The following is a 26,030-nucleotide window of genomic DNA, read 5'->3' on the forward strand; positions in this document are numbered from 1 at the left end:
GCGAGTGAGAAGAGTTTTGGAAACGAGGAAATTCAATTTCGCAGCCTATTCTTCAAAAGTATTTGCATAACAGAAAACAGATCATTTTGTTAGGTAATTTCGTCACAAAGGTGTTGTAAAATACGTGAATTTTTATTAATGAGCGGAGATAAGGTTACAGGTTTATTGCTGGTTGAGACTCGAGATGTTTTAGAAATCAGGATACTGGCTCTTGTAGCTGCGTCAGTCCTGCTGAGATCACTGGAATGGGTCTGTGAAGTTGGCCTTGAAGCCCTGCATGATCTCCGGAGCGTGGAAGGCACAGAGCGGATACAGCTTGTGGCAGGGGTCGCCTTGCTGGCCATGCCACACAGCCTTGTCGTACAGGCCGTAGTAGGTCGTCTCGTCGCTCTCCTTACGACCCCTGTCGAGGTGGTGGTACAAAGGTTTAGCATATCATTTATTTAGTACACCACGTATTTATATAGATTTTACCATTCTCCTAATATTTATTTAATTAGGGGGGTTCAGCAAGAGTAATTATCAAAAGAAGGTACTAAGCCGGGGAGACTATGCAGCAAGGGTTCCACAAGAGATAGTGATAAATAGGTTAATTCTACTCATATGCAAAGAGAATTTAGCCAGTATCAAGAGTAGACAGAAGTTATCTACTTTCAGTTAACAACGAAATTCGCGCGTTTGTGTGTGTGTGTTTGTTTATCTAAAGCACGACCCGGAATTATTTCACGAGTTCCAAAGTTGAAAGACTGCCTGACCAGTGACTCGTAAGGTCACAGTACCGTCCCTCGCTAGCACGGGGCACCAGGAGGTGGGCCGACGTGAGGCGAGTGCTTTGACTCACCACCCTGTGAAAAACTACAATCTAAAAATTGAGTCGTTGGTAAGCCAGGAATTATTATTAGTTTAAATGAACAAATGTAAAGTGTATTAGTTTACTATTGCCTCTTGCAGAGAAGAATGATTATTAATCTAAAAGGTGTGCCAGATTCACCAGTGTAGTGTGGTGCACCTCACCTGTAGGGCAAGAGCAGAACGATCTCGTCTTCTGTCAGGTAGTTGGGGTCCTTTTGGGCCAGTTCACACACCAGCCGCAATCCACACTGGTCCTTGTCTTGAGCAGCGATCTGTACCAGTGGAATACCACATGTCAAGAACGTTATGAACCGTGTCATTTGATGCAATAATAGTTATCAAGAGCTACATAATCGTGTTTTCCTTGATAAACAAAAGATAAAACTCAATTCTCTTTCTTACCTTCCAGTAGAGGTCCTCCAGCTTGTCCTGTTCAATGTGTTCGTCTAGACTTCTTCTCTTCCTACCATACCATCCACCGCCACACCAGCCACAGCCTCCACCACATCCTCCACAGCCACAGTGGTGACACCGGTGATGACGGCCCGCCAGGTAACCCTAGAAATGAGAACTGACAACGTAGTTATGTTGCCACCTCTGTAGGCTTCATACCTCTGCAGCTATACCATACCATAACCATTCATACCATACCATACCTTCATACCACCTCTGTGAGCTTCATGCCCTTCAAGCATGCTAGCAGTAATCTATCAACGTTTACAAAACTTCTCTGGCAGTTTTATCTGTGCAGTTATATTAAATTATTTTTTTTTCTAAACTAACAGCAAACAGGCGAAACTATTATATTTTTTAATCGCGTTGTCTGCGCACAGGTGTTCTATTAGTCGAAATCAAGGGAGAAAAATATTATAACGTGAAGTAGTCTTCGACTAAATCATTTTGCCAGTGACACCTTGTCCATCTTTGCTTCGCCTTTAATATATTCCTTAACATTTATTTTTTGTAGTTTATTTTGTTCTACAGACGTGGTAATTCATTTAAACATTTACATTGCTAATCAACATATATATACATTTTGTTGTCCTCCATGGACAGTATTGGATAGAGATCAGTTAAACTACATATAGGCTACTGAACAATCAACCACAGGTAATTGAAGTGTTTTACAATGCTAACCAACATACATATATTCATATATTTTAGTGTGTACTTCATAGACAGGGTTAGAAATATCTGTTCTGCTACATATAGTGCAGTGGGTTAGTCGGCTTCCCGTAATTTAGGGTCATGGTAGTATAGTTGGGTTCATTCTCGATTCACAATCGGGAATCTTGGGTTCGAATCCCGGGCGGAACCGAAATGGTTGGGCACGTTTCCTTTCACCTAATATAATTGTTCACCTGTAAATCTGGGAGTTAGTCAACTGTTTTAGGTTTGTATCCTGGGGAAGATCAGTAGACCCAAAACCCCCTCAGCCCATTGTGCCTGTCACTCACCCCAGCGAAGCCCAACGCTGCGGCAGCGAAGCGCCCACAGCAAGGCTCCGGGGCCGCCACAGCCTCAGCCACTGAGAGGTCCACCACCCCAGCGCCCAGCAGCGTCGCCACCGTCCACACGCCCACCACACCCGCACTCTCCATGACGCGCCTGCCAAGAGGTTATATAAATATATACACATTGTATACCTGTTCAGGAACAGGTATACATCAAAGAATCTTCGAAATAATTTACAGGTTGTAGAGTCAGGTTTATAACCTCGGCTTTGAAGGAATAAACCATGTTCGAAATTTTATCACTAAGGCAGCAAATATGGCATTTGCATACAAGTTATCATACAGAACGTGTGCCTCTATTATGTGGCTGACACTGTGGCGTACACAAATAAATTTAAAGTATATACTTTAAATTACAGTTATAAATAACTGTAATTCGAAAGTATCACCTTTTAAAATACGTGACAATCATTGGACATGAACACCGCGTAGGGCTCGACTCTACCACAGTAGAGCAGCGACTGCATGTTAGGCTTGCCAGTTACACAAATTTGTATATGATATGAATTTATGTGCTTAGAGCTGAAATCCGGTTCTCGGTGTATATACACTTAAGAGTATCCTTTCGTGTTGGAATATGTTCAGAGCTAAAGTGTACTTGTGTGGGTTGGTCAGTAAGCACTTTGTGACCTCAGTAATCCTCCAGAGGTTCATAAGCTTTTAAGCTCAACGTCAAAATCAATCATGATAAGAAGGAGGTTGCAAAATGAGATATATTATCAGAGAGGACAGGTTGTATATATACCGATACATAACAAGCTGGTTGGCCAGTATGCAATTATGGTGACCTAAATAAATATAGGAATATAAGTTATGCTTTCTTAAGTTTATAATACTTTTAGTTATATCAGTCGTATATGTCCCTTTACCATATTTTTCTGCCTCGTGCAGAAAGAGATCTTCATAAATTTCACCTGTAACTGCACTGACTGTTCACATCTACACTTTCGTTACACTCTAACTGACATGATTCGTTTGTTCAGAGGTAATGGAGAGCCACTCGTACAATATAACTCATGTTTGTGCTATACAATCAGGTACAAACAAGGCTTTGATACCATTTTACATCTTCAGGTTAGACAATTTTCAAATATGTCAGTCCACAAAAGGGGGCAGTGTTATTATCTCAAGCCGGTATTCGTTATTTGTATATACGTTAAAAAAGTGTAGCATATTCTCATTATGAACACTGAGTATATAATATAAACTTTGAAAAGCTACAGTCTTCATGGACCCGACAGTTGATAGATCTTATGCCTTACAAACCTATTCTCATTATCATTTCTCCGTGGTGAAGTGATGCCTTCTTGATGTTTGCGTAAATGAACCAGAGTGAAATATATATAGCAAGCGCCCGCTCCATACCTTATAACAACGAGTCGCTGTGCTAGAAGTATTGGGGTGATGGTCCGGCCCGCGGCTGGTCTGGGCGTGTGAGGCGTAGTGAGGTGTCCTAGGCTGCATATATACTGTCCCGGGACACCTCTCAAGGTCAACACCAACATGTAGCATCATGCCCACATGTTAATGCAATTTAGTTTTGACCTTGCCCATACGGATGAATTGATTTCAAGATGTGTTTGATGGATCACATCGATACGAAGTTGGTGTTTATACACGTAAATCCCCACAACATGTTCAACACCGTCTTGGTGATCACGGAAGGTACTTCGAGGAGTGAGAGACCTGGCTTGGGACAGGTTTCCTCCGGAGAGCATAACTGAGTTTCCTTGAGATTACGCAAATAATCATATTAATCGGTGTTCATATTTTTACCTCCGCGTCAAGGGGTGACTGGTCTGTTCTTGCCTCAGTATGGAGAATTGTAAAATATTTACATTTCTACATCCTACACCTGACGATAGTATATTATTTCCCTGTACGTGTATCGCCTCCTCCAACCATTGCATTGCCTTGCAGGTTGATTTGTTTTGGTTTTCCTATGAACATATATGTATTTAATTTACCCCATCACCTAGACTCGTAGAGTAATTTAACTCTACATTTGGTTGTAAATTGCAAACTATAATATTTATCTGTGAAACTTGCCGCTTAAAGTCTTGTGAGTATCCCGGGTATCCAAGGATACCGAAGGGCCTCCCAGGTATCCAGGGATACCAAAGGTCCTCATGGGTATCCAAGGATACCGAAAGACCTCGTGAGTATCCAAGGATGCTAAAGAACCATGCAAACAGATGAAAGGAAAATTGAGGTATCGAAGGTTACTGAAAGATTGCTCCTGTTCGGCTAAGCTCTTGAGGAGTTCGCTGGTATCACTGAATAAGCACTTCTTTAAAAAGCAAGATGATACGTGATTATATAAATTTGAAATAACTATTTAATTTAATTTTTTTTATAATATTCATAAGTAAAGGATGTTCAATGAAGGGAAGACACAACAACAATAATTGTTTAACAAATCAATTCAATTTGTGTATAAATCTAAACTGAAATAAGTGATGTCAACTACTGAAGACTTGCAGACTTCCGTAGATTGGGACGTGAGGCTTCAGTTTTTGAACTGCTGGGATCACCAGTGCCGGAGGCTTTCTGATTTTCTTACCTGCGAATTCAAAAGGAAATTCAAACTGTGTATATACACGGAAATATTCCTCTCGGTGTATACCACGAATCGTGCAGTCATTCTTCCCCAGTACTGTTTACCTCCACTGGGAAAGATGGGTATGTTTACTGTGACCCTGGGAACCCCCTTGCAGAGTAAACAGCTTCGGCCCGTGTACTCAAGCCCCCACACAGCGCGTACTCTGCCTCCCTGGAGCGTATACGCCTTGCTCCATGTTGAGAAGTCAAGCTCACTATAGTTCTTTGTCTCCCGTGTTTCACACTGTTGTTTTCCCTGTGTTCTGTGTCACACACTAGTTTCCCTGTGTTCTGTGTCTCATATTGTAGCTTCCCCGTGTTCTGTGTCTCATATTGTAGCTTCCCCGTGTTCTGTGTCTTATATTGTACTTTCCCCGTGTTCTGTGTCTCATATTGTACTTTCCCCGTGTTCTGTGTCTCATATTGTACTTTCCCCGTGTTCTGTGTCTCATATTGTAGCTTCCCAGTGTTCTGTGTCTCATATTGTAGTTTCCCTGTGTTCTGTCTCCCCCAATGTAGTATTCCCCCGTGTTTTGTGTCTCACACTGAAGTATTCCCCGTGTTCTATATGTCTCCGAATGTAGTATTCCCGTGTTCTGTGTCTCACATTTAAAAGTTCAACAAGGCATTGCTGAAAAAATCAGATCTACAGAAACAATTTTGTTGACGGATTTTAAACGTTTTTTTTTGGCGGATTTGGAATTTTTAGTTGGCGGATTTACACTTTTGCATAGATTAAAAAAAAGGGGTGGGGGGAATTGCACAAGAAGCCCTCACCTACGCTGATTATTACAAGAAAAATCCCTCACCTAAGCTTAATATTGCAAGGAAAAGCCCTCACCTACGCTGAATATTGCAAGAAAAAGTCCTCCCCTACGCTGAATATTGCAAGAAAAAACCCTCACCTAAGTTAAATATTGCAAGAAAAAACCTCACCTAAGTTAAATATTGCAAGAAAAAAACTCACCTAAGTTAAATATTGCAAGAAAAAACCTCACCTAAGTTAAATATTGCAAGAAAAAGCCTTCACCTAAGCTGAATATGGCAAGAAAAAGCCCTCACCTAAGCTGAATATTGCAAGAAAAAGCCCTCACCTAAGTTGAATATTGCAAGAAAAAGCCCTCACCTAAGCTGAATATTGCAAGAAAAAGCCCTCACCTAAGTTGAATATTGCAAGAAAAAGCCCTCACCTAAGCTGAATATTGCAAGAAAAAGCCCTCACCTAAGCTGAATATGGCAACAAGAACCTCCTCACCTACTCTGATTACATTTAATCTGTGAACAATTCACCTCTGAGCAGCTACAGCCCCGCTCTTGTGCCAGGTAAGTCCACTACGGGCTTACCATAGCCCGTGCTACTTGCCCCGCTCCTGTGCCAGGTAAGTCCACTACGGGCTTACCATAGCCCGTGCTACTTGCCCCGCTCCTGTGCCAGGTAAGTCCACTACGGGCTCACCAAAGCCCGTGCTACTTGCAACTTTTTGTTCCCAGTAGCTGACTCTAAAACAACAACAGCAGCACCTCTGAGGAGTCATCAACTGTATTGTTGGCGAGAGTAGACAAGTGAAGAGAGCTTGTCCTCTTTGTCCTGGGAATCACCAAGGCCACCAGCGCCCACCTGTCATGACATCACCTGTCATGATTTTCATGCTGAGTTATTGACGAACAAACACAGTGGAGTCAATTCTGACACGCAGATTGTAGAGGGAAGATTGACGATGGTGACGCAGTTTAAATCGTGTGTAAATATGTTAAGAGATGATGATAGATGTCTTCCAGGAAATCACACCTGACCTGGGCCCAGATTCATTACGAATTTAAGCAACTTCTTACGAAACCTGTACATCGTTCCTTAATCATGGCAGCTTCCAACACTAACACCAAAGGTACACATGAAAAGCTGGTAAACATTTGAACAACGTTTAAAGAACTAAGGAATCTTAGTCTTTATTAAAGCAATATGCAGCAACGGCACAAAGTTCACACTTTATGAACAACACCAAAATCTTTCCCTGAGGGCCAACATCTCTCAAGTGGCCTCGACGGGGACAGAAAGCCGGCGTCCTGTTAAAGGACCCACATTTGTCCAGCTGAATTGTGAACTGCAGCAGTGTTTTGGCACTGACGGCTTCGGAGGGTAAACGGTTCAATGGGTTTATAACCCCATGGGTGAAATTTTTTTTGTTCTGCACTGGGGTTTGTTGAACTTTGAGCCGGTGCTCCTTGTATGTGTTACGTTTAACTTTTGAAGGAATGAGAAAATGTAAGGACATTCTCGTGATCAACAAGTGGGCTACTCTGAGAGAAGAAATTATGGAAACCACCTCCATCCACAATTTGATGTGGGGGAGGGGGGTAGAAATAGCCTAAGCTACTCTATCCCTTTGAGATGTATTTGTTTTTCTTGTCTCAATAAACTTACTTGAACTTGAATGTTAGTACCGGTACATCACCCGACCTGGTCACTACCACACTGACACACACACTGGGTATAACCCTAGAAATTCCTGTACCTCCCCACTGCGTTAATCAGAGAGCCAACACCACAAACGTTTGAGGCTTCGCCGGACGCCGGATATGTATTTCTATAACAATCTTCTATCCACGTTCACGTACTCTTGTATAATTTTGGCATGTATTCTTATTTCCCGTATCTTTCAACCTCTCCTGCTTGTTACATATGTTTACTTTAGTCTACCATGTAGGCGGATGAGTATGAATAGTTATTAAAGATAATTATTCAGTTTCACCTTCTTATCGTTACGCGAGTAGGCTTCCTTATCTTACTCGCTTAGAATTATATTTGCAGTTATAGTCGCAAATGTGAAATGATGTTTCTTAATACGTCAATTGATGTTTGTCGCAGTTATTTTTAAAGGTTTAACATTCATCTAGAAGTAGATAGCCCTTAAGCACAATACAAGTCATTGTCCATAAAATTTGGTGAATCCTGTCAAGCTCTTAAACAAATTGTAAATATATCATTACGTATATGTTATTTACACAAAATAAATAGGTTTATATTTTTATTACAGTATATGTGACAAAATTAAATTAAATTAACCAGTTTCTAAGCTTTATCTTAAAAGCCTAACGGCAAAACATCACAATACGATGACTAAAGAGTTGTTCAAGAAGTTGAGGGGAATGTGAAGGTTCCGTTGTTCTTGATGTACTTGCGATACTCCCCCATGACCTGCTGGGCGGTGAAGGCGCAGAGAGGGTAGTTGGTGGGGCAGGAGTGGCCCTCTTGGCCGTGCCACGCTGCCTCGTCATAGTTGCCATATGTAGTGCCATCACTCTCCCCGACACCTCTGCCAAAAGCATATCAGTTCATTAGACACAAATTATACACTTCTAAATATTTATGTTAAATGTTGATGACGTTTGTCCGGCTTGTTTTGTGTGAGTTACAACCTATTAATTAGAAGTAAAGCTTTTGTGTATTGGTTTTGCAGGCGACGAGTCACAATAACGTGGCTAAAGTATGTTGACCAGACCACACACTAGAAGGTGAAGGGACGACGACGTTTCGGTCCGTCCTGCACCATTCTCAAGTCGATTGCGAAAATGGTCCAGGACGGACCGAAACGTCGTCTTCCCTTCACCATCTAGTGTGTATTGTTTTTTTCTTTTCTCTAGAGGTGTGTACTCCAAGAGGGGTATTCTGTTTCTTGTTGTATATTCACTGAGAGTTCACTTTAGTCCTGGACTATATTTAGGATTTAGGTATACTTGTTGATGGATCGATAAACTATTATGGTGGTCTTAATAACCATCCCGTGGTTAACAAGCTCAAAGACAAACTAAGTCTTTTCAACCTCTTTCTTCGCTAAACAACCCATCCTCAAACGCTTTCCAGTGTGTGTATTTTTATACATCTTTCATTATTTAGAGCAACTGCGTAGGTTTGAAGTTTATCGACAAAAAAGATCACAAAAGTCGCAATCTACCTTTCTTTATAACCCCTCAAATACACTTCAATATCAATCTCAAGAATATTTGTAAGATGAAAGTATCGCTTTTAAGATCAGTAATTTTGCCATCATGTTGTGCTCGCAGCCCGCAAGCGTACTTTATCCCATAAAGAATTCAGGATTAAAGTAAACTCAAATGTATTCACGAAGGTTACACCTCTCTGTGTATCCTCAGCCTTGCGTTCCAGTTAATTATGTGAAGTCAAGTTAAAGACTCACCCCTCACGACCAAAGATCACATTCACCCCAAAAAAATCTACCACTTATGGGCTATCTTGAGGTTATCTTGGATCTGGGCTACTCATGCCCGTGCCACCTCTTGGGTGGCTTAATCTTCATCAATCAATCACTCACCTGTAAGGGAGAAGGATTTGGATCTCGTCTTCGGCTAGTTCTCTGGGGTCCTTCTGGGCCAGCTCACACACCAGCCGCAGTCCGCACTGATCCTTGTCTTCGACTGCGATCTGTAAGAGGGGGTATTTTGGTGCACTGTGCTGGTTTGACGGTAAAGTGATAGTTGAGCTGAACACTGTCAGCAAGTGGTAGTTGAGCTGAACACTGTCAGCAAGTGGTAGTTGAGCTGAACACTGTCAGCAAGTGTTATTAAAGCAAATTCCCCGGAAATATTTGCAAAATGTGTTGGATAGATAAATAAATGAAATTAATATAGTGCAAATAGGTCATGAATTACGTGATCAGTGTGCCTATACTGTAATGTTTCCACTCATGTTCATGCAATATACAACTGTAGTACAGTGGCATGAGCAGTCGACTCAAAACCGACTGGTCTTGCGTTCGATTCCGGAGGGAGAAAGCGAGACATTTGAGCAACTTTCAATATACCTAAGTTCGGTTCATCTAGCAATAACTATGTACCTGGGAGCTAATCATCTGTTGTCGATTGCATCCTGTGAAAAGTCAGTCGGTGACCTAAGGGAGACTTCGATAATACAAACAGACGTTTTGTCCTCGACAATGGAAACTTACCGTCTTATAAACCTGCTTGATTTCTGCGTCTTCTAAGAAAGTGAGGATGCTCCTGCGGCGCCTCTTTCCGTAAGCTCCACCGCACCAGCCACAGGCACCGCCGCAGCCACCACAGCCGCAAGAGCCGCAGCCTCCGTGATGGTGGTGGTGATGGTGTTGGTGATGCCTGCCTGCCACCACACCCTGGAGGATGAGGAAGAATCATTGTAGCGTCTGATTGATTGATAAAGATTAAGCCACCCAAGAGGTGGCACGGGCATGAATAGCCCGTAAATTGTAGCGTCTTGTTTGATCTCATTTATTGGGGGGGGGGGGTAGAAATAGCCTATTTAGAGGCTTTTAAACAAAGAAAAGACTAAAATACAGTTGTGCTTTGCTTTCAAAGAGAATAATTACATTTATAACTTAGTCAAGTGTTTAAATTATTACTAATAATTCATGATTTTCTGCAAGAGCAACGTTCAGGAAAATGAAGTTTACCCCTGTGAAAGCGAGCGCGCCGACAGCCACCACGCCCAGCCCACAACAGGGCGAGGCTTCAACCTCCAGGTAGGACACCACCACGCATGCCAGCGCCCCCACCACCACGCTGGCCAGCTTCATATCTGTATCTGGGAACTAGAATTAAAATGAAACTGGATTATTTTCTAGTTAAATAAAAGATACCTTGACAACATGACTCATTACCTTAGAAAATAACCTAATGCTTGAATTTTGCAGCCTAAATAATTAAAGATAATTAGAACCATTTATGAGTAAAGTTATTGATCAAGTGATTAAATATTACATAGAAAATTAATACTCACATTAAGAAGAGAGCTACAAGTCGAGTCGTTCACAAGCCTATGCTGTCTGGTGTGTTGTAGAGACAGTCTGGGACGTATATATATACTAGGGGCCGGAACCTTCACCCGAGGACACAACATGATCAATATTTGCTCGGAAACTCTGTATATTCTCTCCAGTGCTACCTGTGACGTCACGAGGTTCCTGGTAATGTTTGAAGAAATGTTTGCATGCCTTCATAGAAAGTAGCTGTCTGGTCTCCGCGGGGACACATTGATTAACTTTGGTGGACGGCACTGTTGTTATTCGTTAAGTCTCCATTCTTGGCAAACATAATGGTCTCAGTTTGTAGCGGGTGTGATGAACGCGAGTCCTGTAATTAACTTGATGTTGCCCGTAGAAGCCGCGGGTGTTGGTGGAGTGGGTGTGTCTTGAGACAAGGTCGTCTGGCTTCAAGAGGTCCCTATCCCAGACCTTCCTCTCCCAGCTCTTGACCACCTTCTTTCTTCCTCCTCTCTCTCTCAGCCCCTGCCCACCTTCTTTCTTCCTCCTCTCTCTCTCAGCTCCTGCCCACCTTCCTTCCTTCTCTCCTCCCAGTTCCTGCCCTCCCTTCTTCCTCTCTCCCAGCTCCGACTGCTCATGTATTTTGTACACAGATGAGTACAGCAGTAGACGACTTCCGACTCCTGTTAGTACGCTAAGTGATTTTCCTTCCCATAGCTCATGGTAAGTCTTACTACCCTACTAGATTTTCCCTGAAACACAACCCCTCAATCGGTTTTACTACCAGGTCTTCAGTTGCTGCCTGGCGAACAGAAGCATGAGATGAGGAAACACTGCCAAACTGGTTCTGTTTCTGGATTTGTTCATATTTAATTACATTGTGACTTAAAATTTGTTGACATTTGGTCAGATCTACAAGATCAGGAGACATTCCTAGAGACAGTTGTAATTGAGTTTAAGCCTACATCAGCAGCAGACTAAGCAAATAGCCTAAACTACTCGATCCTTTTAAGATGTACTGCCTTTTCTCAATAAACTTGTTTGAACTTAAACCGCGTTTTCTATGCGTTGGTTAGTTAGGTCGGTAGGTCAGGTTTGAGCGTTTTAGTACCATTTGTTTTGTCCGTTGTGGCAACTCAAGAGGACGGACTGCATCCTCAGGCTATTTATTACTCGTCCAAGCTGCGGCCGACGCCTAAAAAAAAAAAATAATTTCGTAAATTTGAATGTCGTACAACAATCACAAATTGGATTTATAAAATATAAATTAATATTAATGTATATAATCTGTGTATAATTAGACCTACAACAGGTTAGGTGTTGTGGTTTTCTTGGCAATTATTCAACCGCAAGTTCTTAGGCTATGTTCATTCCATCCAGCGGCCGACCTCCAACGACGCATTCATCATCATTTTTAACATGCTGTTCATTCAAAATTGGATTTTTCTCTAACATGAATTAATATTAATATATATTCTAGCATACTGTGCATATTTAGGCGTAGGTTAGATTAGATTAGGTGTTTAGGTTCTCATGGTAATTATTTGGGCTGGGTTAAATGTTCATCTGCAAATGCTCCCTCCATCCCTTGTACAACAGATGCAAGCAATTGCCAACAGAACTTAAACACTTAATCTAAACCTATAACTGCTTGCTAAATTCCATCATATAATAGTATTAATCTATATTAAAAAAATTCACATTTAATGAATGCGACTTTGGAGACGGATACAGCTTGGACGAACGTAGCCTGAGGGCCGCCTGCTGAAGAACGCTGAAATTATGTAGTCTTGAAAGACTAAGAATAAGAAACGAGTTAATACAAGAATTTACAAACAAATATCAAACGGCAGGGCAGAGGAAAGAGAAAAGTTGTTGAATATGGAAGTTTAACATCACGTCGGCTTCTCATCAAAGTGAAAGAGACATTTCTAACTACATACGGAAATCAATCTTGCAAATAGATTGCACAATACAATAATTAGTAGCAACACTTAAACAATTTGTAAACATATGTCACAGCTTACCAAGCTAGTAATTCAGAGTAACACAGTGTACAAAAGAAGAGACTGAATAATTACGTAGATTCACATGTGTTCCGAACGTAAACAAAGAGGCCAGCGGCGCGTGCTGCTGGCTGCCTTAAGCTGTATTATCTGAAAGTTTACCTCGGTGTGATCTCCTGTCGGATGCTGGCGACGGTGAGCAGCTGTAGGCCTACACTGTGTTTGTAGCTCCTCCCAGGCCTAGTAAAAAGGTACGAATTTCATGCTTGGACTTATATGATAACCTTGGCCTTCTTCCTAGCCCCTCAACCCTTCCCTTTCCTCACCATGACTTTGGCCACTATTTAATGAAAACCTTGCCTCCCCTCCCCCAACAGCCCCACTCCTGTGCTAGGTAAGTCCACTACGGGCTCACCATAGCCCGTGCTACTGGAACGTTTTGTTCCCCCAGTAGCTGAATCTTAAACAACATTTCTCCTCTACTCGACCCATGCCCCCCGCCTCCAGCCCCCACCCTACCATTGGGCCTTGGACCTTCACCCTGCCCTTGGTCTTTCTCCCCCCAACCCAAAGTTTTTTTTCACTTCCTTCGTGACTAACCTCACCCCTTCTCTACATCATTCCTCACCCTTCCCCTTAGGAGGGCCTGACAGCTGAGTGGACAGTGCTTGGGATTCGTAGTAATGAGGTTCCGGGTTCGATCCCCAGTGGAGGCGGAAAAAAATGGGCAGAGTTTCTTTCACCCTGATACCCTTGTTCACCTAGCAATAAATAGGTACCTGGGAGTTAGACAGCTGCTACGGGCTGCCTCCTGGGGGGGGGGTGACAAAAAGGAGGCCTGGTCTAGGACCGGGCCGCGGGGACGCTAAGCCCCGAAACCATATCAAGATAACCTCAAGATTACCTTATCTACCCCCTTCACCATGTTCCTGCTTCCTTCCTTCCTTTCATAATATATCCTAATATGTATTCTAAGGAGTAAAAAACCTGTCAGTAACAATACGATGCCTATTAATTAGGTATCGATAGGAGTGGAGAAGGAAGTATTGCTCTTAACTGATTAGTATTAAAACTGGGTACTCCTTCACTGTGTGGAGAGAGGGAGTGGGGAGCTATAGGGGGGTAATGGGGGATATAGTTATGGGAATTCAAAAAGTTCATGACTAGGACACTGTTTAAAGCTTACCAAATAAATAATAATGTAAACTTAATAATAATAAGTAATTTACCAATAATAATAATAGCAATTTATCAATAATAATACTTATAATAAAATTAATTACTAAAACCCAGCAGCAACAATAAGAATACCAATAAATATACATAATTATTTATATTATTAGCATTATAAATATTTATTAATACTGTATTATTATTGTTGTTAGTGGGTTTTAGTAATTAATTTTATTATTAGTATTATTATCGATAAATTAGTTAACATTACTATTGATAAATTTATATTATTAGTATTACTGATAAATTTATAATATTCTTATTCGTACTGAAAATTTTAATTTGTATTACTAATAATATTATTATTATTATTAATACTTATAATAAAAATAATACAATAATAATACTTATAATAAAATTAATTACTAAAACCCAGCAGCAACAATAAGAATACCAATAAATATACATAATTATTTATATTATTAGCATTATAAATATTTATTAATACTGTATTATTATTGTTGTTAGTGGGTTTTAGTAATTAATTTTATTATTAGTATTATTATCGATAAATTAGTTAACATTACTATTGATAAATTTATATTATTAGTATTACTGATAAATTTATAATATTCTTATTCGTACTGAAAATTTTAATTTGTATTACTAATAATATTATTATTATTATTAATACAGCATTATTAATATTATTAATACAGCATTATTAATATTATTATTATACCTTCCAAGTAAATATTGAAGGATTGGAATATTGACAACGAGTCACGAAACTTCCAGGCTAGGTACCGCTGACTTCTTGGAGTCAGTAGCGTCATAAACAGTTTAGACTTCAGGTGGAAGGAAAATATGGGAACGTCTTAAGGTACTGAACGGCAGTCATTTCTTTTAATGTTTACTGATGAAGATAGGCGTTGGCAGTCGGGACAATAAATAGATTCACAAAACCAGATAGACAGATTCCTGAAACTACATGAAGGTAACTAAGTATTTGTTATACTATGTTGATTTTAACCAAATATCTTCATATGATAACACAACCAGGGAGGGAAATAAGGAAGCACTAGATGAAAGTTTCTATGAGTTTATAACCCTATGAGTTACGAATCTATCTATCTATCTGAACTTTTGAAGTTGTTTGGATCAATATCCTCAAATTATTCAGTATTTTAAAAGTTTCGATGAGATTAGCCCTGTCATATCTGGTTTGCAGTGTTGTAAGCCCTGTTACAGCCGTTCCTTACATGAGAGTTGACTAAGTTCAGGGATTATTTTTGCTGCCCAGTGTTGAACTCTCTCCATTGCAACTCTGTCTTTTTGAAGATGAGGTCTCCATAATTGGATACAGTAATCCAATTTAAGATTAAGCAAGTGATTTACACAGTTGAATAACTGTATGTAATCTTTTCCTTAAAGTAAATAAAGTACGCTTGATTATTCCTAGGGTTTGATTACTTTTTCTTACTGCCGCTCCCACTTGTTGTGCAACTTTCAGTGAATGATGAATTCTGGCTCCAGGTTCTTTTCTTCATCAATCTATTGCAAAGTAATGATGTTACTTTGGTAGTTGTGCAGTGGGTTTCTATGGCCAACATGCAAGGTCTTTCATTTTTCGATATTAAAAAGCATTTGCCAGTATTCTGACCATTTATGGAGTTAATTAATATAGTTATCTTTTGTAAGGCCTCAGTATAATTTTCACTTCCCACTTTACCGTAAATCTTAGTGTCATCTGCGAATTTGATGATGTGGTTTGTAATATTTTCATCCATGTCATTAATGTATGTGACAAAAAGGGTTAGCCCTAAAATGGACTCTTGTGGTACCCCGTTCGCCGCATTTCTCCAGTCAGATTCATTCCCGTTTAGCACGATCCTTTGTTTTATATGTGTTAACTATTGTTTTAGCGAGTCTAGTATGCTACCATTTATTCCGTGTGCCTATAACTTCCTTGCTAGTCTTTCATGTGGTACCTTGTCAAAAGCGTTGGCAAAGTCCATCTACCGGAAGTCCTTTGTCTAAGTAGCTGGTCACCTTTTCCAAAAATGTGTTCAGGTTTATAAGGCAGGATCTAATTTTACAAACCCATGTTGCGTTGATTTTGCAAGATTGTTCACTGAGATGATGAATGATTCCCCTCCCTTAGAATAATAGAGGCAATGAAGCTACGCCCTAATGATCCTTTCTCGAATTTAAGGCTAAAACATTCACGTATATCCTATTAATATATTTCTATCTTTCATATGATTACTTATCTTCACTATTCTATGTCTTGACTAATTATTTCGTCCGGGTTCCACTGCGCGCATGATATCAACGATTTAGGTAAATTTCCACCATGAAAACCAAGAGGAGATAGCTGGGAGTGTCCATCTTAGCCTGTAGGTAAACAAAAGACTTAGCCTTGTGCTAATTCGTATCTTGGGTCTGCTTAGTGGGTACGTTGTTCTTGGCACGGAGCACTCTATCGTATTTTCCACATTATTCAATATGTTGTATTATTTTATTCAATATCATTATTCAGTATGTGAGGAAAATATTTAGATTTTCTACTTGCTTAAGGACACAACCTATGAAAGAGTTTATAATCTGTTTTGCCTTTTGTTGCATGAACAAAATGCTGATGTATATTTATGCATGGGCGTTCAAGAAGTTAAAAATAACTTATGTATAACAGACCATAGGAATAAGCTCGTATTAAGTTCCCTCCCCCGGCTCCTCTTGGTTGCCCAATCCCAACACACGCCCATGTTGGCAACTAGGCTTTTTCTGTCGCCCGTCCTCTCGAGCGCTCCCAACGTCATTAAACTGATGTACTAAATTGCCCGAACCTAACCAAACGAGGACCTACGAATAGAAAACGGAGCATTACGTCAAATTTGCTAACCGCTGTGAATTTTAGTTCAGAAATTTTTGTCCTTAGGGAATATATACGTCAAATTTAGGAAGCTTACAGGGTGGAATAAAAGTGGTTTACAGTGAATAGCCCTAAAACAGTAGCTACACACTAATAAATGATAGAGATGTTAGAAATAAATTATACAACGTGGGAGTAGTAAATATATGGTATTAGAAGTGGTTGAAGGTAAGTCTATACACAGTTTTAAATATAAATGGGATAAGACAAATGTAATACTCATTGCATATACCACTTAATTGTAGTTCATAATGCCGGGATTTGGAGCAGACGGAAAAATTCTACAAGTACACCTAGGAGAGTACACACGCAATGTTAAGAAAAGCACACTATGGGAAGAGTTCAGATCTGTTCTCACATATATGAGCCGGCAGATCGAACGCCAGGTACTGGGCCCCACCTTTTAGCAGCCGACTACCAATCACTGTTTCCTTACTATCTTGATACAAAACTAATAGGTCGGGAGCTGCAAATATGTAATCCGCACTGTTAAATAGCTGGGGTCTAAGAGCTGAAGCATAAACTGTAAACACATATAGGTGTGTACTTGTTACTATCCCCCCACACACACACACAACCGTGCCAACTCACTTGTGTAACTATACGTCACGAGACCATGACTGGAGGAGGGGCTGAAAGGGGGGAATATACCAATAAAGGCAATGAGAGGAGAGGGAAAGGTTAGGCTAAGTTTGATTAGGTTAAGTTTGGTGGTATTGCCTATCAATAAGGTTACAATCTACCTTGACTTTAACCTTCCAATATACTTAATTCGTGAACAAAGACGAGCATTAAACTAATCTTGAGATTACAAAGGAATAGAGGTTGTTACTTTTGTGTTAAATGCTTACCTTTCTTCCCAATATACTTCTGAGTACGTTAAACTTAATTAATTTTAACATTTTCAGAGAGGAGAGGTGATATCTTTGAACAACAATATGAAAACTAATACAAGGAAAAAAAATAGAAATATAATATTAGCAAATACACAGACCCGTACACACGCAAACATGGATTTACTGTGCCAAAAAAAAATGAAAGAAAAACAAATGGGTACCTCCGCCTAGGTCCTCCATATGTAGTTACTCTGGTATTGACCCAACCTTGAGTCACCCAGCTCTCTCACTCTCTCTACTGCGGACTTCCCAGAATGTCTGGTGTTGCTGATCATTGGTCCTTTTAATCGACTCGAGAATGGTCCAGGACGGACCGAAACGTCGTCGTCCCCTCACCTTCTAGTCTAGTGTGTAGTCTGGTCAACATACTTCAGCCACGGTATTGTGACTCATCGCCTGCATTGGTCCTTTTATGTAACTTCCTACATTGGTTTAGTGCTAGGCTTGGGGCCTATCAAATGTGAGAGGGTTATTGTATATTGAAATTGAAATACTTTAGCTACAAACATAACATGTAATATCAGTTAAGAGCTTACTGACCGCCCACCAAATGCACTTGAAGCCTGGATATTGTTGAAGCCTAAAGTAAACTTTCAGTGTATATACACCTAGAAGCAGACGACACCTCTCGGTATAGGCTACAGGTATATATTCCCCAGAATGACCGATGTTATTTGTCATTCCATTTTCCCTCGATCCACCTTCCAATTAACCTTTCACTCCCCCTTGTTTGATATGGACTATGTTCAGGACAAGAATTTTTTGCTGGTTGTATAACAAGCAATCGTATCAAGCTAAATAACCCTCCTGAGATTGATGAGCTTTAAGTCTCACACCAAACCAAAGCTAAGATGGAGCATATACTGCAACTGCCCGAAACGCGGTGCGTGTTAGTGGCCTTGCATGAATGTAAGAATGCCAGTGTTATGGAAACTCACAAATTCAATGTGCTTTCTTGTATATAAATAAGTAAATAAATAATTAAATAAAGTTAAAAAATAGACAAAATGAATGTGCGCAGTCTTTCGAGGGAGCAGCACTAGAAACAATTGAGTAATTTATCCTCATACTGCTTGTTCAAGTTGCAGTCGATCCCCCTCCTCAAGACACTTTCTTTAATATCTTGTGTTTTCAAAAATCAGTATTTTTTCAAGTAAATAATTATTTTATATATTTAAATTGTATAATTAGGCGCTACCTCGGAACACGTTGCTTTACACACAGCAGTGCTGTTGCAGGCGCCTGATACTGTAGCTAGGCTGCATCTGGAAGGTGTGTATTTCAGATAATAGGAAAAGAAAATCAACCCAATGCCCAGAATTCAGTTTATTTGGATACATAAAACATTACAAAAAATGGCAATTGGAAAGTCAATATCTGAATATTAAGGTTCAAGAGATGACTTCACTTGGTATATAGTGCATAGAGGGGTGACTGGGATTAACGTGCATGAAGCCGTTTAGAAGTGCGATTCGAACATTGACAGCGAGCGAAACACTGTCCAAGAAAACTTTTTAACGTCATTCATTCAGTTGTGTGTATAGTTTCTGTGTATTTCATAAGCAGGGTGGGTGGCGGCTAGAGCAGTTGGCCAATGTTTATGAGGACTGGCTGCATTCAGCGACTAACTTATGTGAATTACACAGTAAAATGTGTGTGTCTCGACCCACACCCTGAGACGTACCAGCGTCAACTGCACTACACTCGAACTGAAGATTGAAGATTGAAGAAGATTAAGCCACCCAAGAGGTGGCACAGGCATGAATAGCCCGTAGGTGGTAGCCCTTTTGAGCCATTACCAGTATCAAGAGCTGATACTGAAGGTCTGCGGAGGTGCGACTGCACCCTGCGTGACGGGAGATGTCTCCTGTCCACTCGTACTCATCACACTCCATCCATATAACTTGTACTACTTCTAGCGTACTAAAAGCGTGCACACACATAGTTTGCAAGCCATATGATCTGAAAACTCTGATTCTAATCTAGTAAATGCAATTAGGGGATGGGCCTTAACCTGAATAACGTGAGGGAACTACTTGTCACCGTCTTGCGAATGGTCCTGGGTGTAACTACGATACTCCTCCATGACCTGCTGGGCGGTGAAGGCGCAGAGCGGGTAGTTGGTGGGGCAGGAGTGGCCCTCTTGGCCATGCCACGCTGCCTCGTCATAGTTGCCATACGTAGTGCCATCACTCTCTCCCGTACCTCTGCGTGGGTCAAAGAGCGAGAGATTTGACGTAAGTCATGACCTTAATGTATACAAGAATAACAATTTTGCGAATGTATAGGCAGTTTACTAAGTTATACATCCATTAAAAAAACAAAATATGCGCGATACATTTTATATGAGTTCAAGATATTGTGGGCAAACACATGGACAGGTTTACCCCTTTCTTAGTATACATGCATTGAGTGTACTTCAGTATTGAACCATGTTATGGACTACAGTAGGCTTTGGTGGATGGTCAGTCGCCTCTTGGTGGCCTTAATAACCTTCCAGCGGTAAGCGGTATCATGTGAAGGTTACGAATTTGAATCATAAAATAACTGGGATGAAATAAATTTTTATTTTTATGAAAAAAACTTAAGTTTTATATACTCTTAATCAGTAATGCGAATATAGGAACATGGAAGTGTGTAAACCTATTTAAAGTACACAAACATTATCACCCACTGACGGTAGACATTTTTTATTAAACGTAATATTTCGAACTTATAATCGTAAAAATCATGATGTTTGACTTGTTCTCTGATAATTACTTATTTGACTTGTTCTCAACACTAAACAACCACATGTGGAAATCATGATATGAAAGTGAACATCGAACTGTTAACTGATCTTTTAACTGTTTACAAAAGACGTTTTCCTATTTTGAGTCACATGAATTAGATACATACTGTATATCCAGACTTGAATCAATAAGAAATAAATTTACTGCTAATGTAAATTTTTTTGTATTGAATGCTTCAGAAAAAACATGTAATACATTAATTTAGCGATGGACGTGTTAGGCCAAACATTTTATCATTCAAGTTCAAGTTCAAATATGTTTATTGAGATAAGAATGAAATACATCTCAAAGGGATAGAGTAGCTTAGGCTATTCCTACCCCCCATTTCATCATTAATAACAGATAATGCTTCATTTACTGCAGTTTGTAACATCCGGATTATGTGAAACGAATTTTTTTACTTTTCCAATTACGAAAAGAAAGTAGCGATCTCGGTTGATTGGTAATAAAAGGAAGATTCGCGTAATTTGATGAAATTTGCGGAGAAACAAAAAATCCATAGATGCTCGTGTAGCATCTATGGATTTTTTTAAATTATGAATATGAAGGAAATGCAATTTCCTTTGAGATTATTATAATTATTTATATATATATCATGGAGTGGGCGCGATCATATGTTTGGAAATTTATAGGAACTTATCGTCATAAGGGTTGGGAATACAGCTATATATTTCAAAAGCCGTTGCTGTAATTATGTCAAGTCAATATTAAGACAGCTTTACAAACATGTAGTGAAATAAACAAAACAAAATTCTTTGAAATAATTTTGTCGGAAGGCTTCAGAGTACTAAAGTATTTGTCCTTTGTACACAGTACATTGTACTAAAGATTATATATATATATGTTATCAACCCTCTGGAGCTTGCACACACACACACACACACACACACACACACACACACACACACACACACACACACACACACACACTAGATCATGGGTGTAACATCGACTTACTTGTAAGGAGTGAGAATTTGTATCTCGTCTTCAGCTAGCTCTCTGGGGTCCTTCTGGGCCAGCTCACACACCAGCCGCAGTCCGCACTGATCCTTGTCTTCGGCTGCTATCTACAACACCATACATTACACTATAAAATTGTAGTAAATAATGTAAAATATTTAACCTTAAAACTTGATAAGACGTAACTGGCAATATTTTGTTGTTGTTTATGGCCTTCATTGCAAAGTTTGCCTTTATATATTGCGAAGATCCACCAATTGTTTACACTAACGACGTGAAAAAGATAGGTTCACTCACTTGACTGTAAGTCTTCTTGATCTCTGCATCCTCCAGAAATCCCTGAATGCTCCTGCGTCTCCTGCGACCGTAGTTGCCCCCACACCAGCCGCAGGACTCCCCGCAGCCGCCGCAGCCGCAGTCAGGGCAATAATCACTGCTGCCCCTGCCCCCATAGTTGTACTGACTCTGCCGCCCTAGCTCGTACCCCTGCACATCATATAAACATTTTAATGTTTTTTTTGTTCTGTTCTATCAGTTGTCTGTCACGACATTATATTAGAGATTATATCACGACATTATATTAGAGATTATATCACGACATTATATTAGAGATTATATCACGACATTATATTAGAGATTATATCACGACATTATATTAGAGATTATATCACGACATTATATTAGAGATTATATCACGACACTATATGCCTGTCCCTGATTATATTAGTGTCCACATGTATGTTTCCATATTCATATATATTTAGACATTTACGAGAGCTACTCAAGTTACAGCCCCGCTCCTGTGCCGGGTAAGTCCACTACGGGTTCGCCATAGCCCGTGCTACTTGGAACTTTTTGTTCCCAGTAGCTGAATCTTAAACAACAAACAACAGAGAGCTATACTCACTCCAACGAAGGCAAGAGCACTGACTGCCAATGCTCCTCCACCTCCGCCGCCTCCGTGACGGTGGTGGTGGTGGCAAGTGGAGCAGGGCTCAGCCACCACCACCTTCACCAACATTGCCGCCACCACTGTCAACACACCTCGATGCATCTACAATAGGGTAATGTTCATGTAAAAGTTACACCAGATTCGATATACATATATTAAACCCAAGGGGGGACCAAAGACTCAAATTTTGTTTTGTGATGTTATATGAAGTTCTAGTGGAGGAAAGACTTACCTTCCAGTAGTCTGCCAGACGCAAGTGCTCAAGCCCAAGTCATGGATGTCTTTTATAGAGCAGCTCGGGAGAGCCGCGGGCTCCGGTAAGTTCCCCGAAGCTGCCTTTGTTGTCGTACGCCCCCGTCGGCAGTGTTGGCTTGTTAAACAAAACATCACGCTTGTCTGAAGACGCCTCTGCCACAAGCCGATTCACTGTAAGGTTCACGCATCGACTTAAGATACAGTGAATCTCGACACTGGCACAGTGCAGTTGTGGACGCCTGGTGTTTGCGTTAGCGCTTTAAGAGCCACATGCGCCAAGGACTAAACTGGGTAAAAAAACAAAGTAGCGAACAAAGGACTCAGACAATGACCATGGAATTCCCTGGAACAATGAGCCGGAGTATCCTATAGAACGCTGGTTCACAAACTGGGGGCTTTGGCCCCCCTGGGGAAGGGGGCGCTTTTGCAATATGTAGGGGACAATAAGTTGAGGCGGCGGTGTACAGGTTATGATATCAGAGGGGGGGGGGGACGGAAATAACCAGCTAGTGTAGTTTTTTTTATAATACTGGGTATAGGGGGGGCCATTAATTAAGGACAACATGGAAAAAAGGATAATGACCATAATGAATTTGGGAACCATTGCTATAGATGATGTACCTGACATTTTATATAAAAAAATAAATTGGATAAATAAACACAGTTGCATTACTTTAAAAACTGTTGCTAAAGATAATAAAGTGAGGTAAACTGTAGCCTACACTAAGGGGGGCTTAGTGTTGGGCCAAACCCTTCAGTTGTAGACGCAACCTTCAACGCTAATGGGGGATGCGGTGTGCGCGAACGTCTCTGTATTTACTCTTTGTGCCTGCATAATCCCGCTGTTAGCTCTTAGACCTCGCCTTTTCAATCGATATATTTTTCTTCTGGTATGTCTACATATATATTTGTCTCGCACACACACGCACGCTACTGGACGTGGTAACAAGAAACTTTTTAAGCCAGAATGTCAGGGGGGGGGGGGCACAAGAATGATATCCCCCAGAAGGCAGCAGGCCGTAGCAGCTGTCTCCTCCCCCAGAAACCTATTTACTGCTAGATGAATAGGGGGCATCACATGAAAGAAACTGCCCATTTGTTTCTGCCTTGGCCGGAATCGAACCCGGGCCCTTAGGACTATGACCCACGAGCGCTGTCCACTCAACCACGAGGCCATCTTTCTGCGCCCTGAGCGCAGAAAGATGCGGGACACTACATTAAGCTGCTAGGATTTTCCACAAAGTCTGCATGTAGTGTTGGGAGTTGATTACCAGAGTTTATGTGAATGGATTAGCCTTGATTGGATGAACTTGAGAATGGATCATTTGTTTTGGTGTTAGGCCTAAGGTCTCTCAATTGCGGATGGGTTATTAATTAAAGCTTCTACATACCTGAAGAGGGTTCTGAGAGTTCTTCTACTCCTCGAGCCCGGCCTGAGGGCTACAGGCTGGGCTACAAGAGTTACAACTACAAGAGCTTAATTATTACTGATCAGCTAGGAAGTCTATTTTAGTCCTGAACATAGTCCAGGCATAAAATAAACTTTCAGTGCATGAAAAATGGGAAGAGCAAAGAAACACATGGTGGTGCAGAAACACAAAAGCCTAAACTACTGGACGTGGCAACAAGAAACTTTTTAAGCCAGAATGTCAGGGGGACTCACAAGAATGAGAGGCAACGATGTACCAGCTAGATATGACCTGGTATTCATTTTGAAGGTTTCAGACATGAGGAAATCAACTTTGAAGCTTCCGTGGGAATGAGCGATCGCAATGTACTGATGTATGAGTATCTGGTAAAAAGAGGGATAACTTAATCAAGGAAGGGACCAGAAAAACAAAACCGAAGGGGGAAGCTTACGAGAAGATAAGAAAGTTCTTAACAGATATACCATGGGTAATAGAGATCAGAGGAAAGGCTGCGCAAGACATGATGGACTATATCACCCAGAAGTGTAAGGAGGCAGCAGACAAGTGAGTCAGTCCAAAAGGGAAAAAACGAAATGCAAACGAGGAACACATGATTAATCAGAGATGTAAGATAGCAAAGCAAGTTGCATTGCTTTGAATTAATTAATCACTTGCATTAATAGAATTCAAGAGAAGGGTAGGCAGACTGCATATTTCTGGATTGTTAAAAGCCTTTAACTTATTACCCCATAAGAGACTAGTGCATAAGTTGGAGATGCAAGCAGGAATAAAGGGGAAGGTGTTCCAGTGCATAAGAGAGTATCTAAGCAACAGAAGACATAGTCACTGTGATGGGTGAGGTCTCAGAGTGGCGATATGTCACTAGTGGAGCACACAGGTTTCACTCCTTGGTCCTTTTCAGTTTCTGATGTATGTAAACGATCTTCCAGAGGGAAGACTCATTCCTCTCAATGTTTGCCGATGATGCAAAAATTATGAAGAGGATTAAGACAGAGGAGGATAGCAAGAGGCTACAAGATGACCTAGACAAACTGAAGGAATGGTCCAAAAAAATGGCTACTAAGGTTTAACTCCAGCACAGTATATGTAAAGTAATGAAGCTAGATGTAGGGAGCAGGAGGCCAAACACAAGGTAACAAAGGGGAGAAGTCCTCCATGAAACAGACAGATAGTGTGATATCTTTCTATCACACTGAACCTGTCTCCTGAAGTCCACATCAAAACGATATACAGTAATCAGTAGCGTGGGTATGAGTATGCGGTTCCAGCACGGAGTCCATACTTAGTCAAGCATAAGACGAAGCTGGAGAAGGTTCAAAGGGATGACACTAGCTAATTCCAGAACTAAGAGGTAGGAGTTACGAGGAAAGGCTGGGTGAATTGCACATCACATCGTTGTAAGACAGAAGAGTTAGGGAAGACATGATTACCACATACAAAATTCTCGGGGGAATAGACGGGGTAGATAAGAACAGATTATTTAAGACGGGTGATACTCGCACAAGGGGACACAGAAACTGAGTACCCAAATGAGCCACAGAGACATTATAAAGAACTTTTCCAGTGCCAGAGCAGTTAATAAGTGGAACGAATTAGGAAGTGATGTGGTGGAGGCTGACTCCATATACAGTTTCAAATGTAAAAGATGTTCCTGAGCCTATAGGGCTCTTATCATCTGCACACCAGTTGAGAGGCGGGACCAAAGGGGCCCAAGCTCAATCTCCGCAAGCACAATTAGGCAGGTACTCGTCTCGGTTGATGGAGCAGTGCTGACCTTAACCTTGGTAATGGAGATACACATGTACTCCCAAGTCTCCCCTCCCCCCACCTCCCCTGGGGGGAGGGGGAAGGGTGTTGACGGCAGGATATCCATGTTTAGTCGAGGTTATCATTGAGACAATAGGAGCTCCC

General features: G+C 40.8%; 3 protein-coding genes across 3 annotated transcripts; all 3 read right to left on the reverse strand.

Moving 5' to 3' along the window:
• Positions 1 to 113: 113 nt before the first annotated feature.
• LOC123765043 (uncharacterized) lies at positions 114 to 7,409 on the reverse strand. Its single transcript, XM_069333177.1, has 5 exons — positions 7,390 to 7,409; positions 2,310 to 2,460; positions 1,255 to 1,410; positions 1,015 to 1,124; positions 114 to 403 (listed from the first exon to the last, which is right to left on the reverse strand). Exons 2-5 carry the CDS (start codon positions 2,451 to 2,453, stop codon positions 238 to 240), a joined length of 576 nt encoding a protein of 191 aa, XP_069189278.1. The 5' UTR covers positions 2,454 to 2,460; positions 7,390 to 7,409; the 3' UTR covers positions 114 to 237.
• Positions 7,410 to 7,980: 571 nt separating this feature from the next.
• Positions 7,981 to 11,897, reverse strand: LOC123765044 (uncharacterized). Its single transcript, XM_069333178.1, has 5 exons — positions 10,738 to 11,897; positions 10,412 to 10,549; positions 9,932 to 10,114; positions 9,299 to 9,408; positions 7,981 to 8,281 (listed from the first exon to the last, which is right to left on the reverse strand). The coding sequence occupies exons 1-5, from the start codon at positions 10,855 to 10,857 to the stop codon at positions 8,098 to 8,100; spliced, it is 735 nt and encodes a 244-aa protein (XP_069189279.1). The 5' UTR covers positions 10,858 to 11,897; the 3' UTR covers positions 7,981 to 8,097.
• A 7,144-nt stretch (positions 11,898 to 19,041) lies between these two features.
• Positions 19,042 to 22,685, reverse strand: LOC123765042 (uncharacterized). Its single transcript, XM_045753429.2, has 5 exons — positions 22,667 to 22,685; positions 22,390 to 22,536; positions 21,780 to 21,968; positions 21,480 to 21,589; positions 19,042 to 19,937 (listed from the first exon to the last, which is right to left on the reverse strand). The coding sequence occupies exons 2-5, from the start codon at positions 22,534 to 22,536 to the stop codon at positions 19,763 to 19,765; spliced, it is 621 nt and encodes a 206-aa protein (XP_045609385.1). The 5' UTR covers positions 22,667 to 22,685; the 3' UTR covers positions 19,042 to 19,762.
• Between the last annotated feature and the right edge of the window lie 3,345 nt (positions 22,686 to 26,030).

This window comes from Procambarus clarkii, chromosome 29, assembly GCF_040958095.1.
Source record: "Procambarus clarkii isolate CNS0578487 chromosome 29, FALCON_Pclarkii_2.0, whole genome shotgun sequence".
Classification (NCBI taxonomy): Eukaryota; Metazoa; Arthropoda; class Malacostraca; order Decapoda; family Cambaridae; genus Procambarus; species Procambarus clarkii.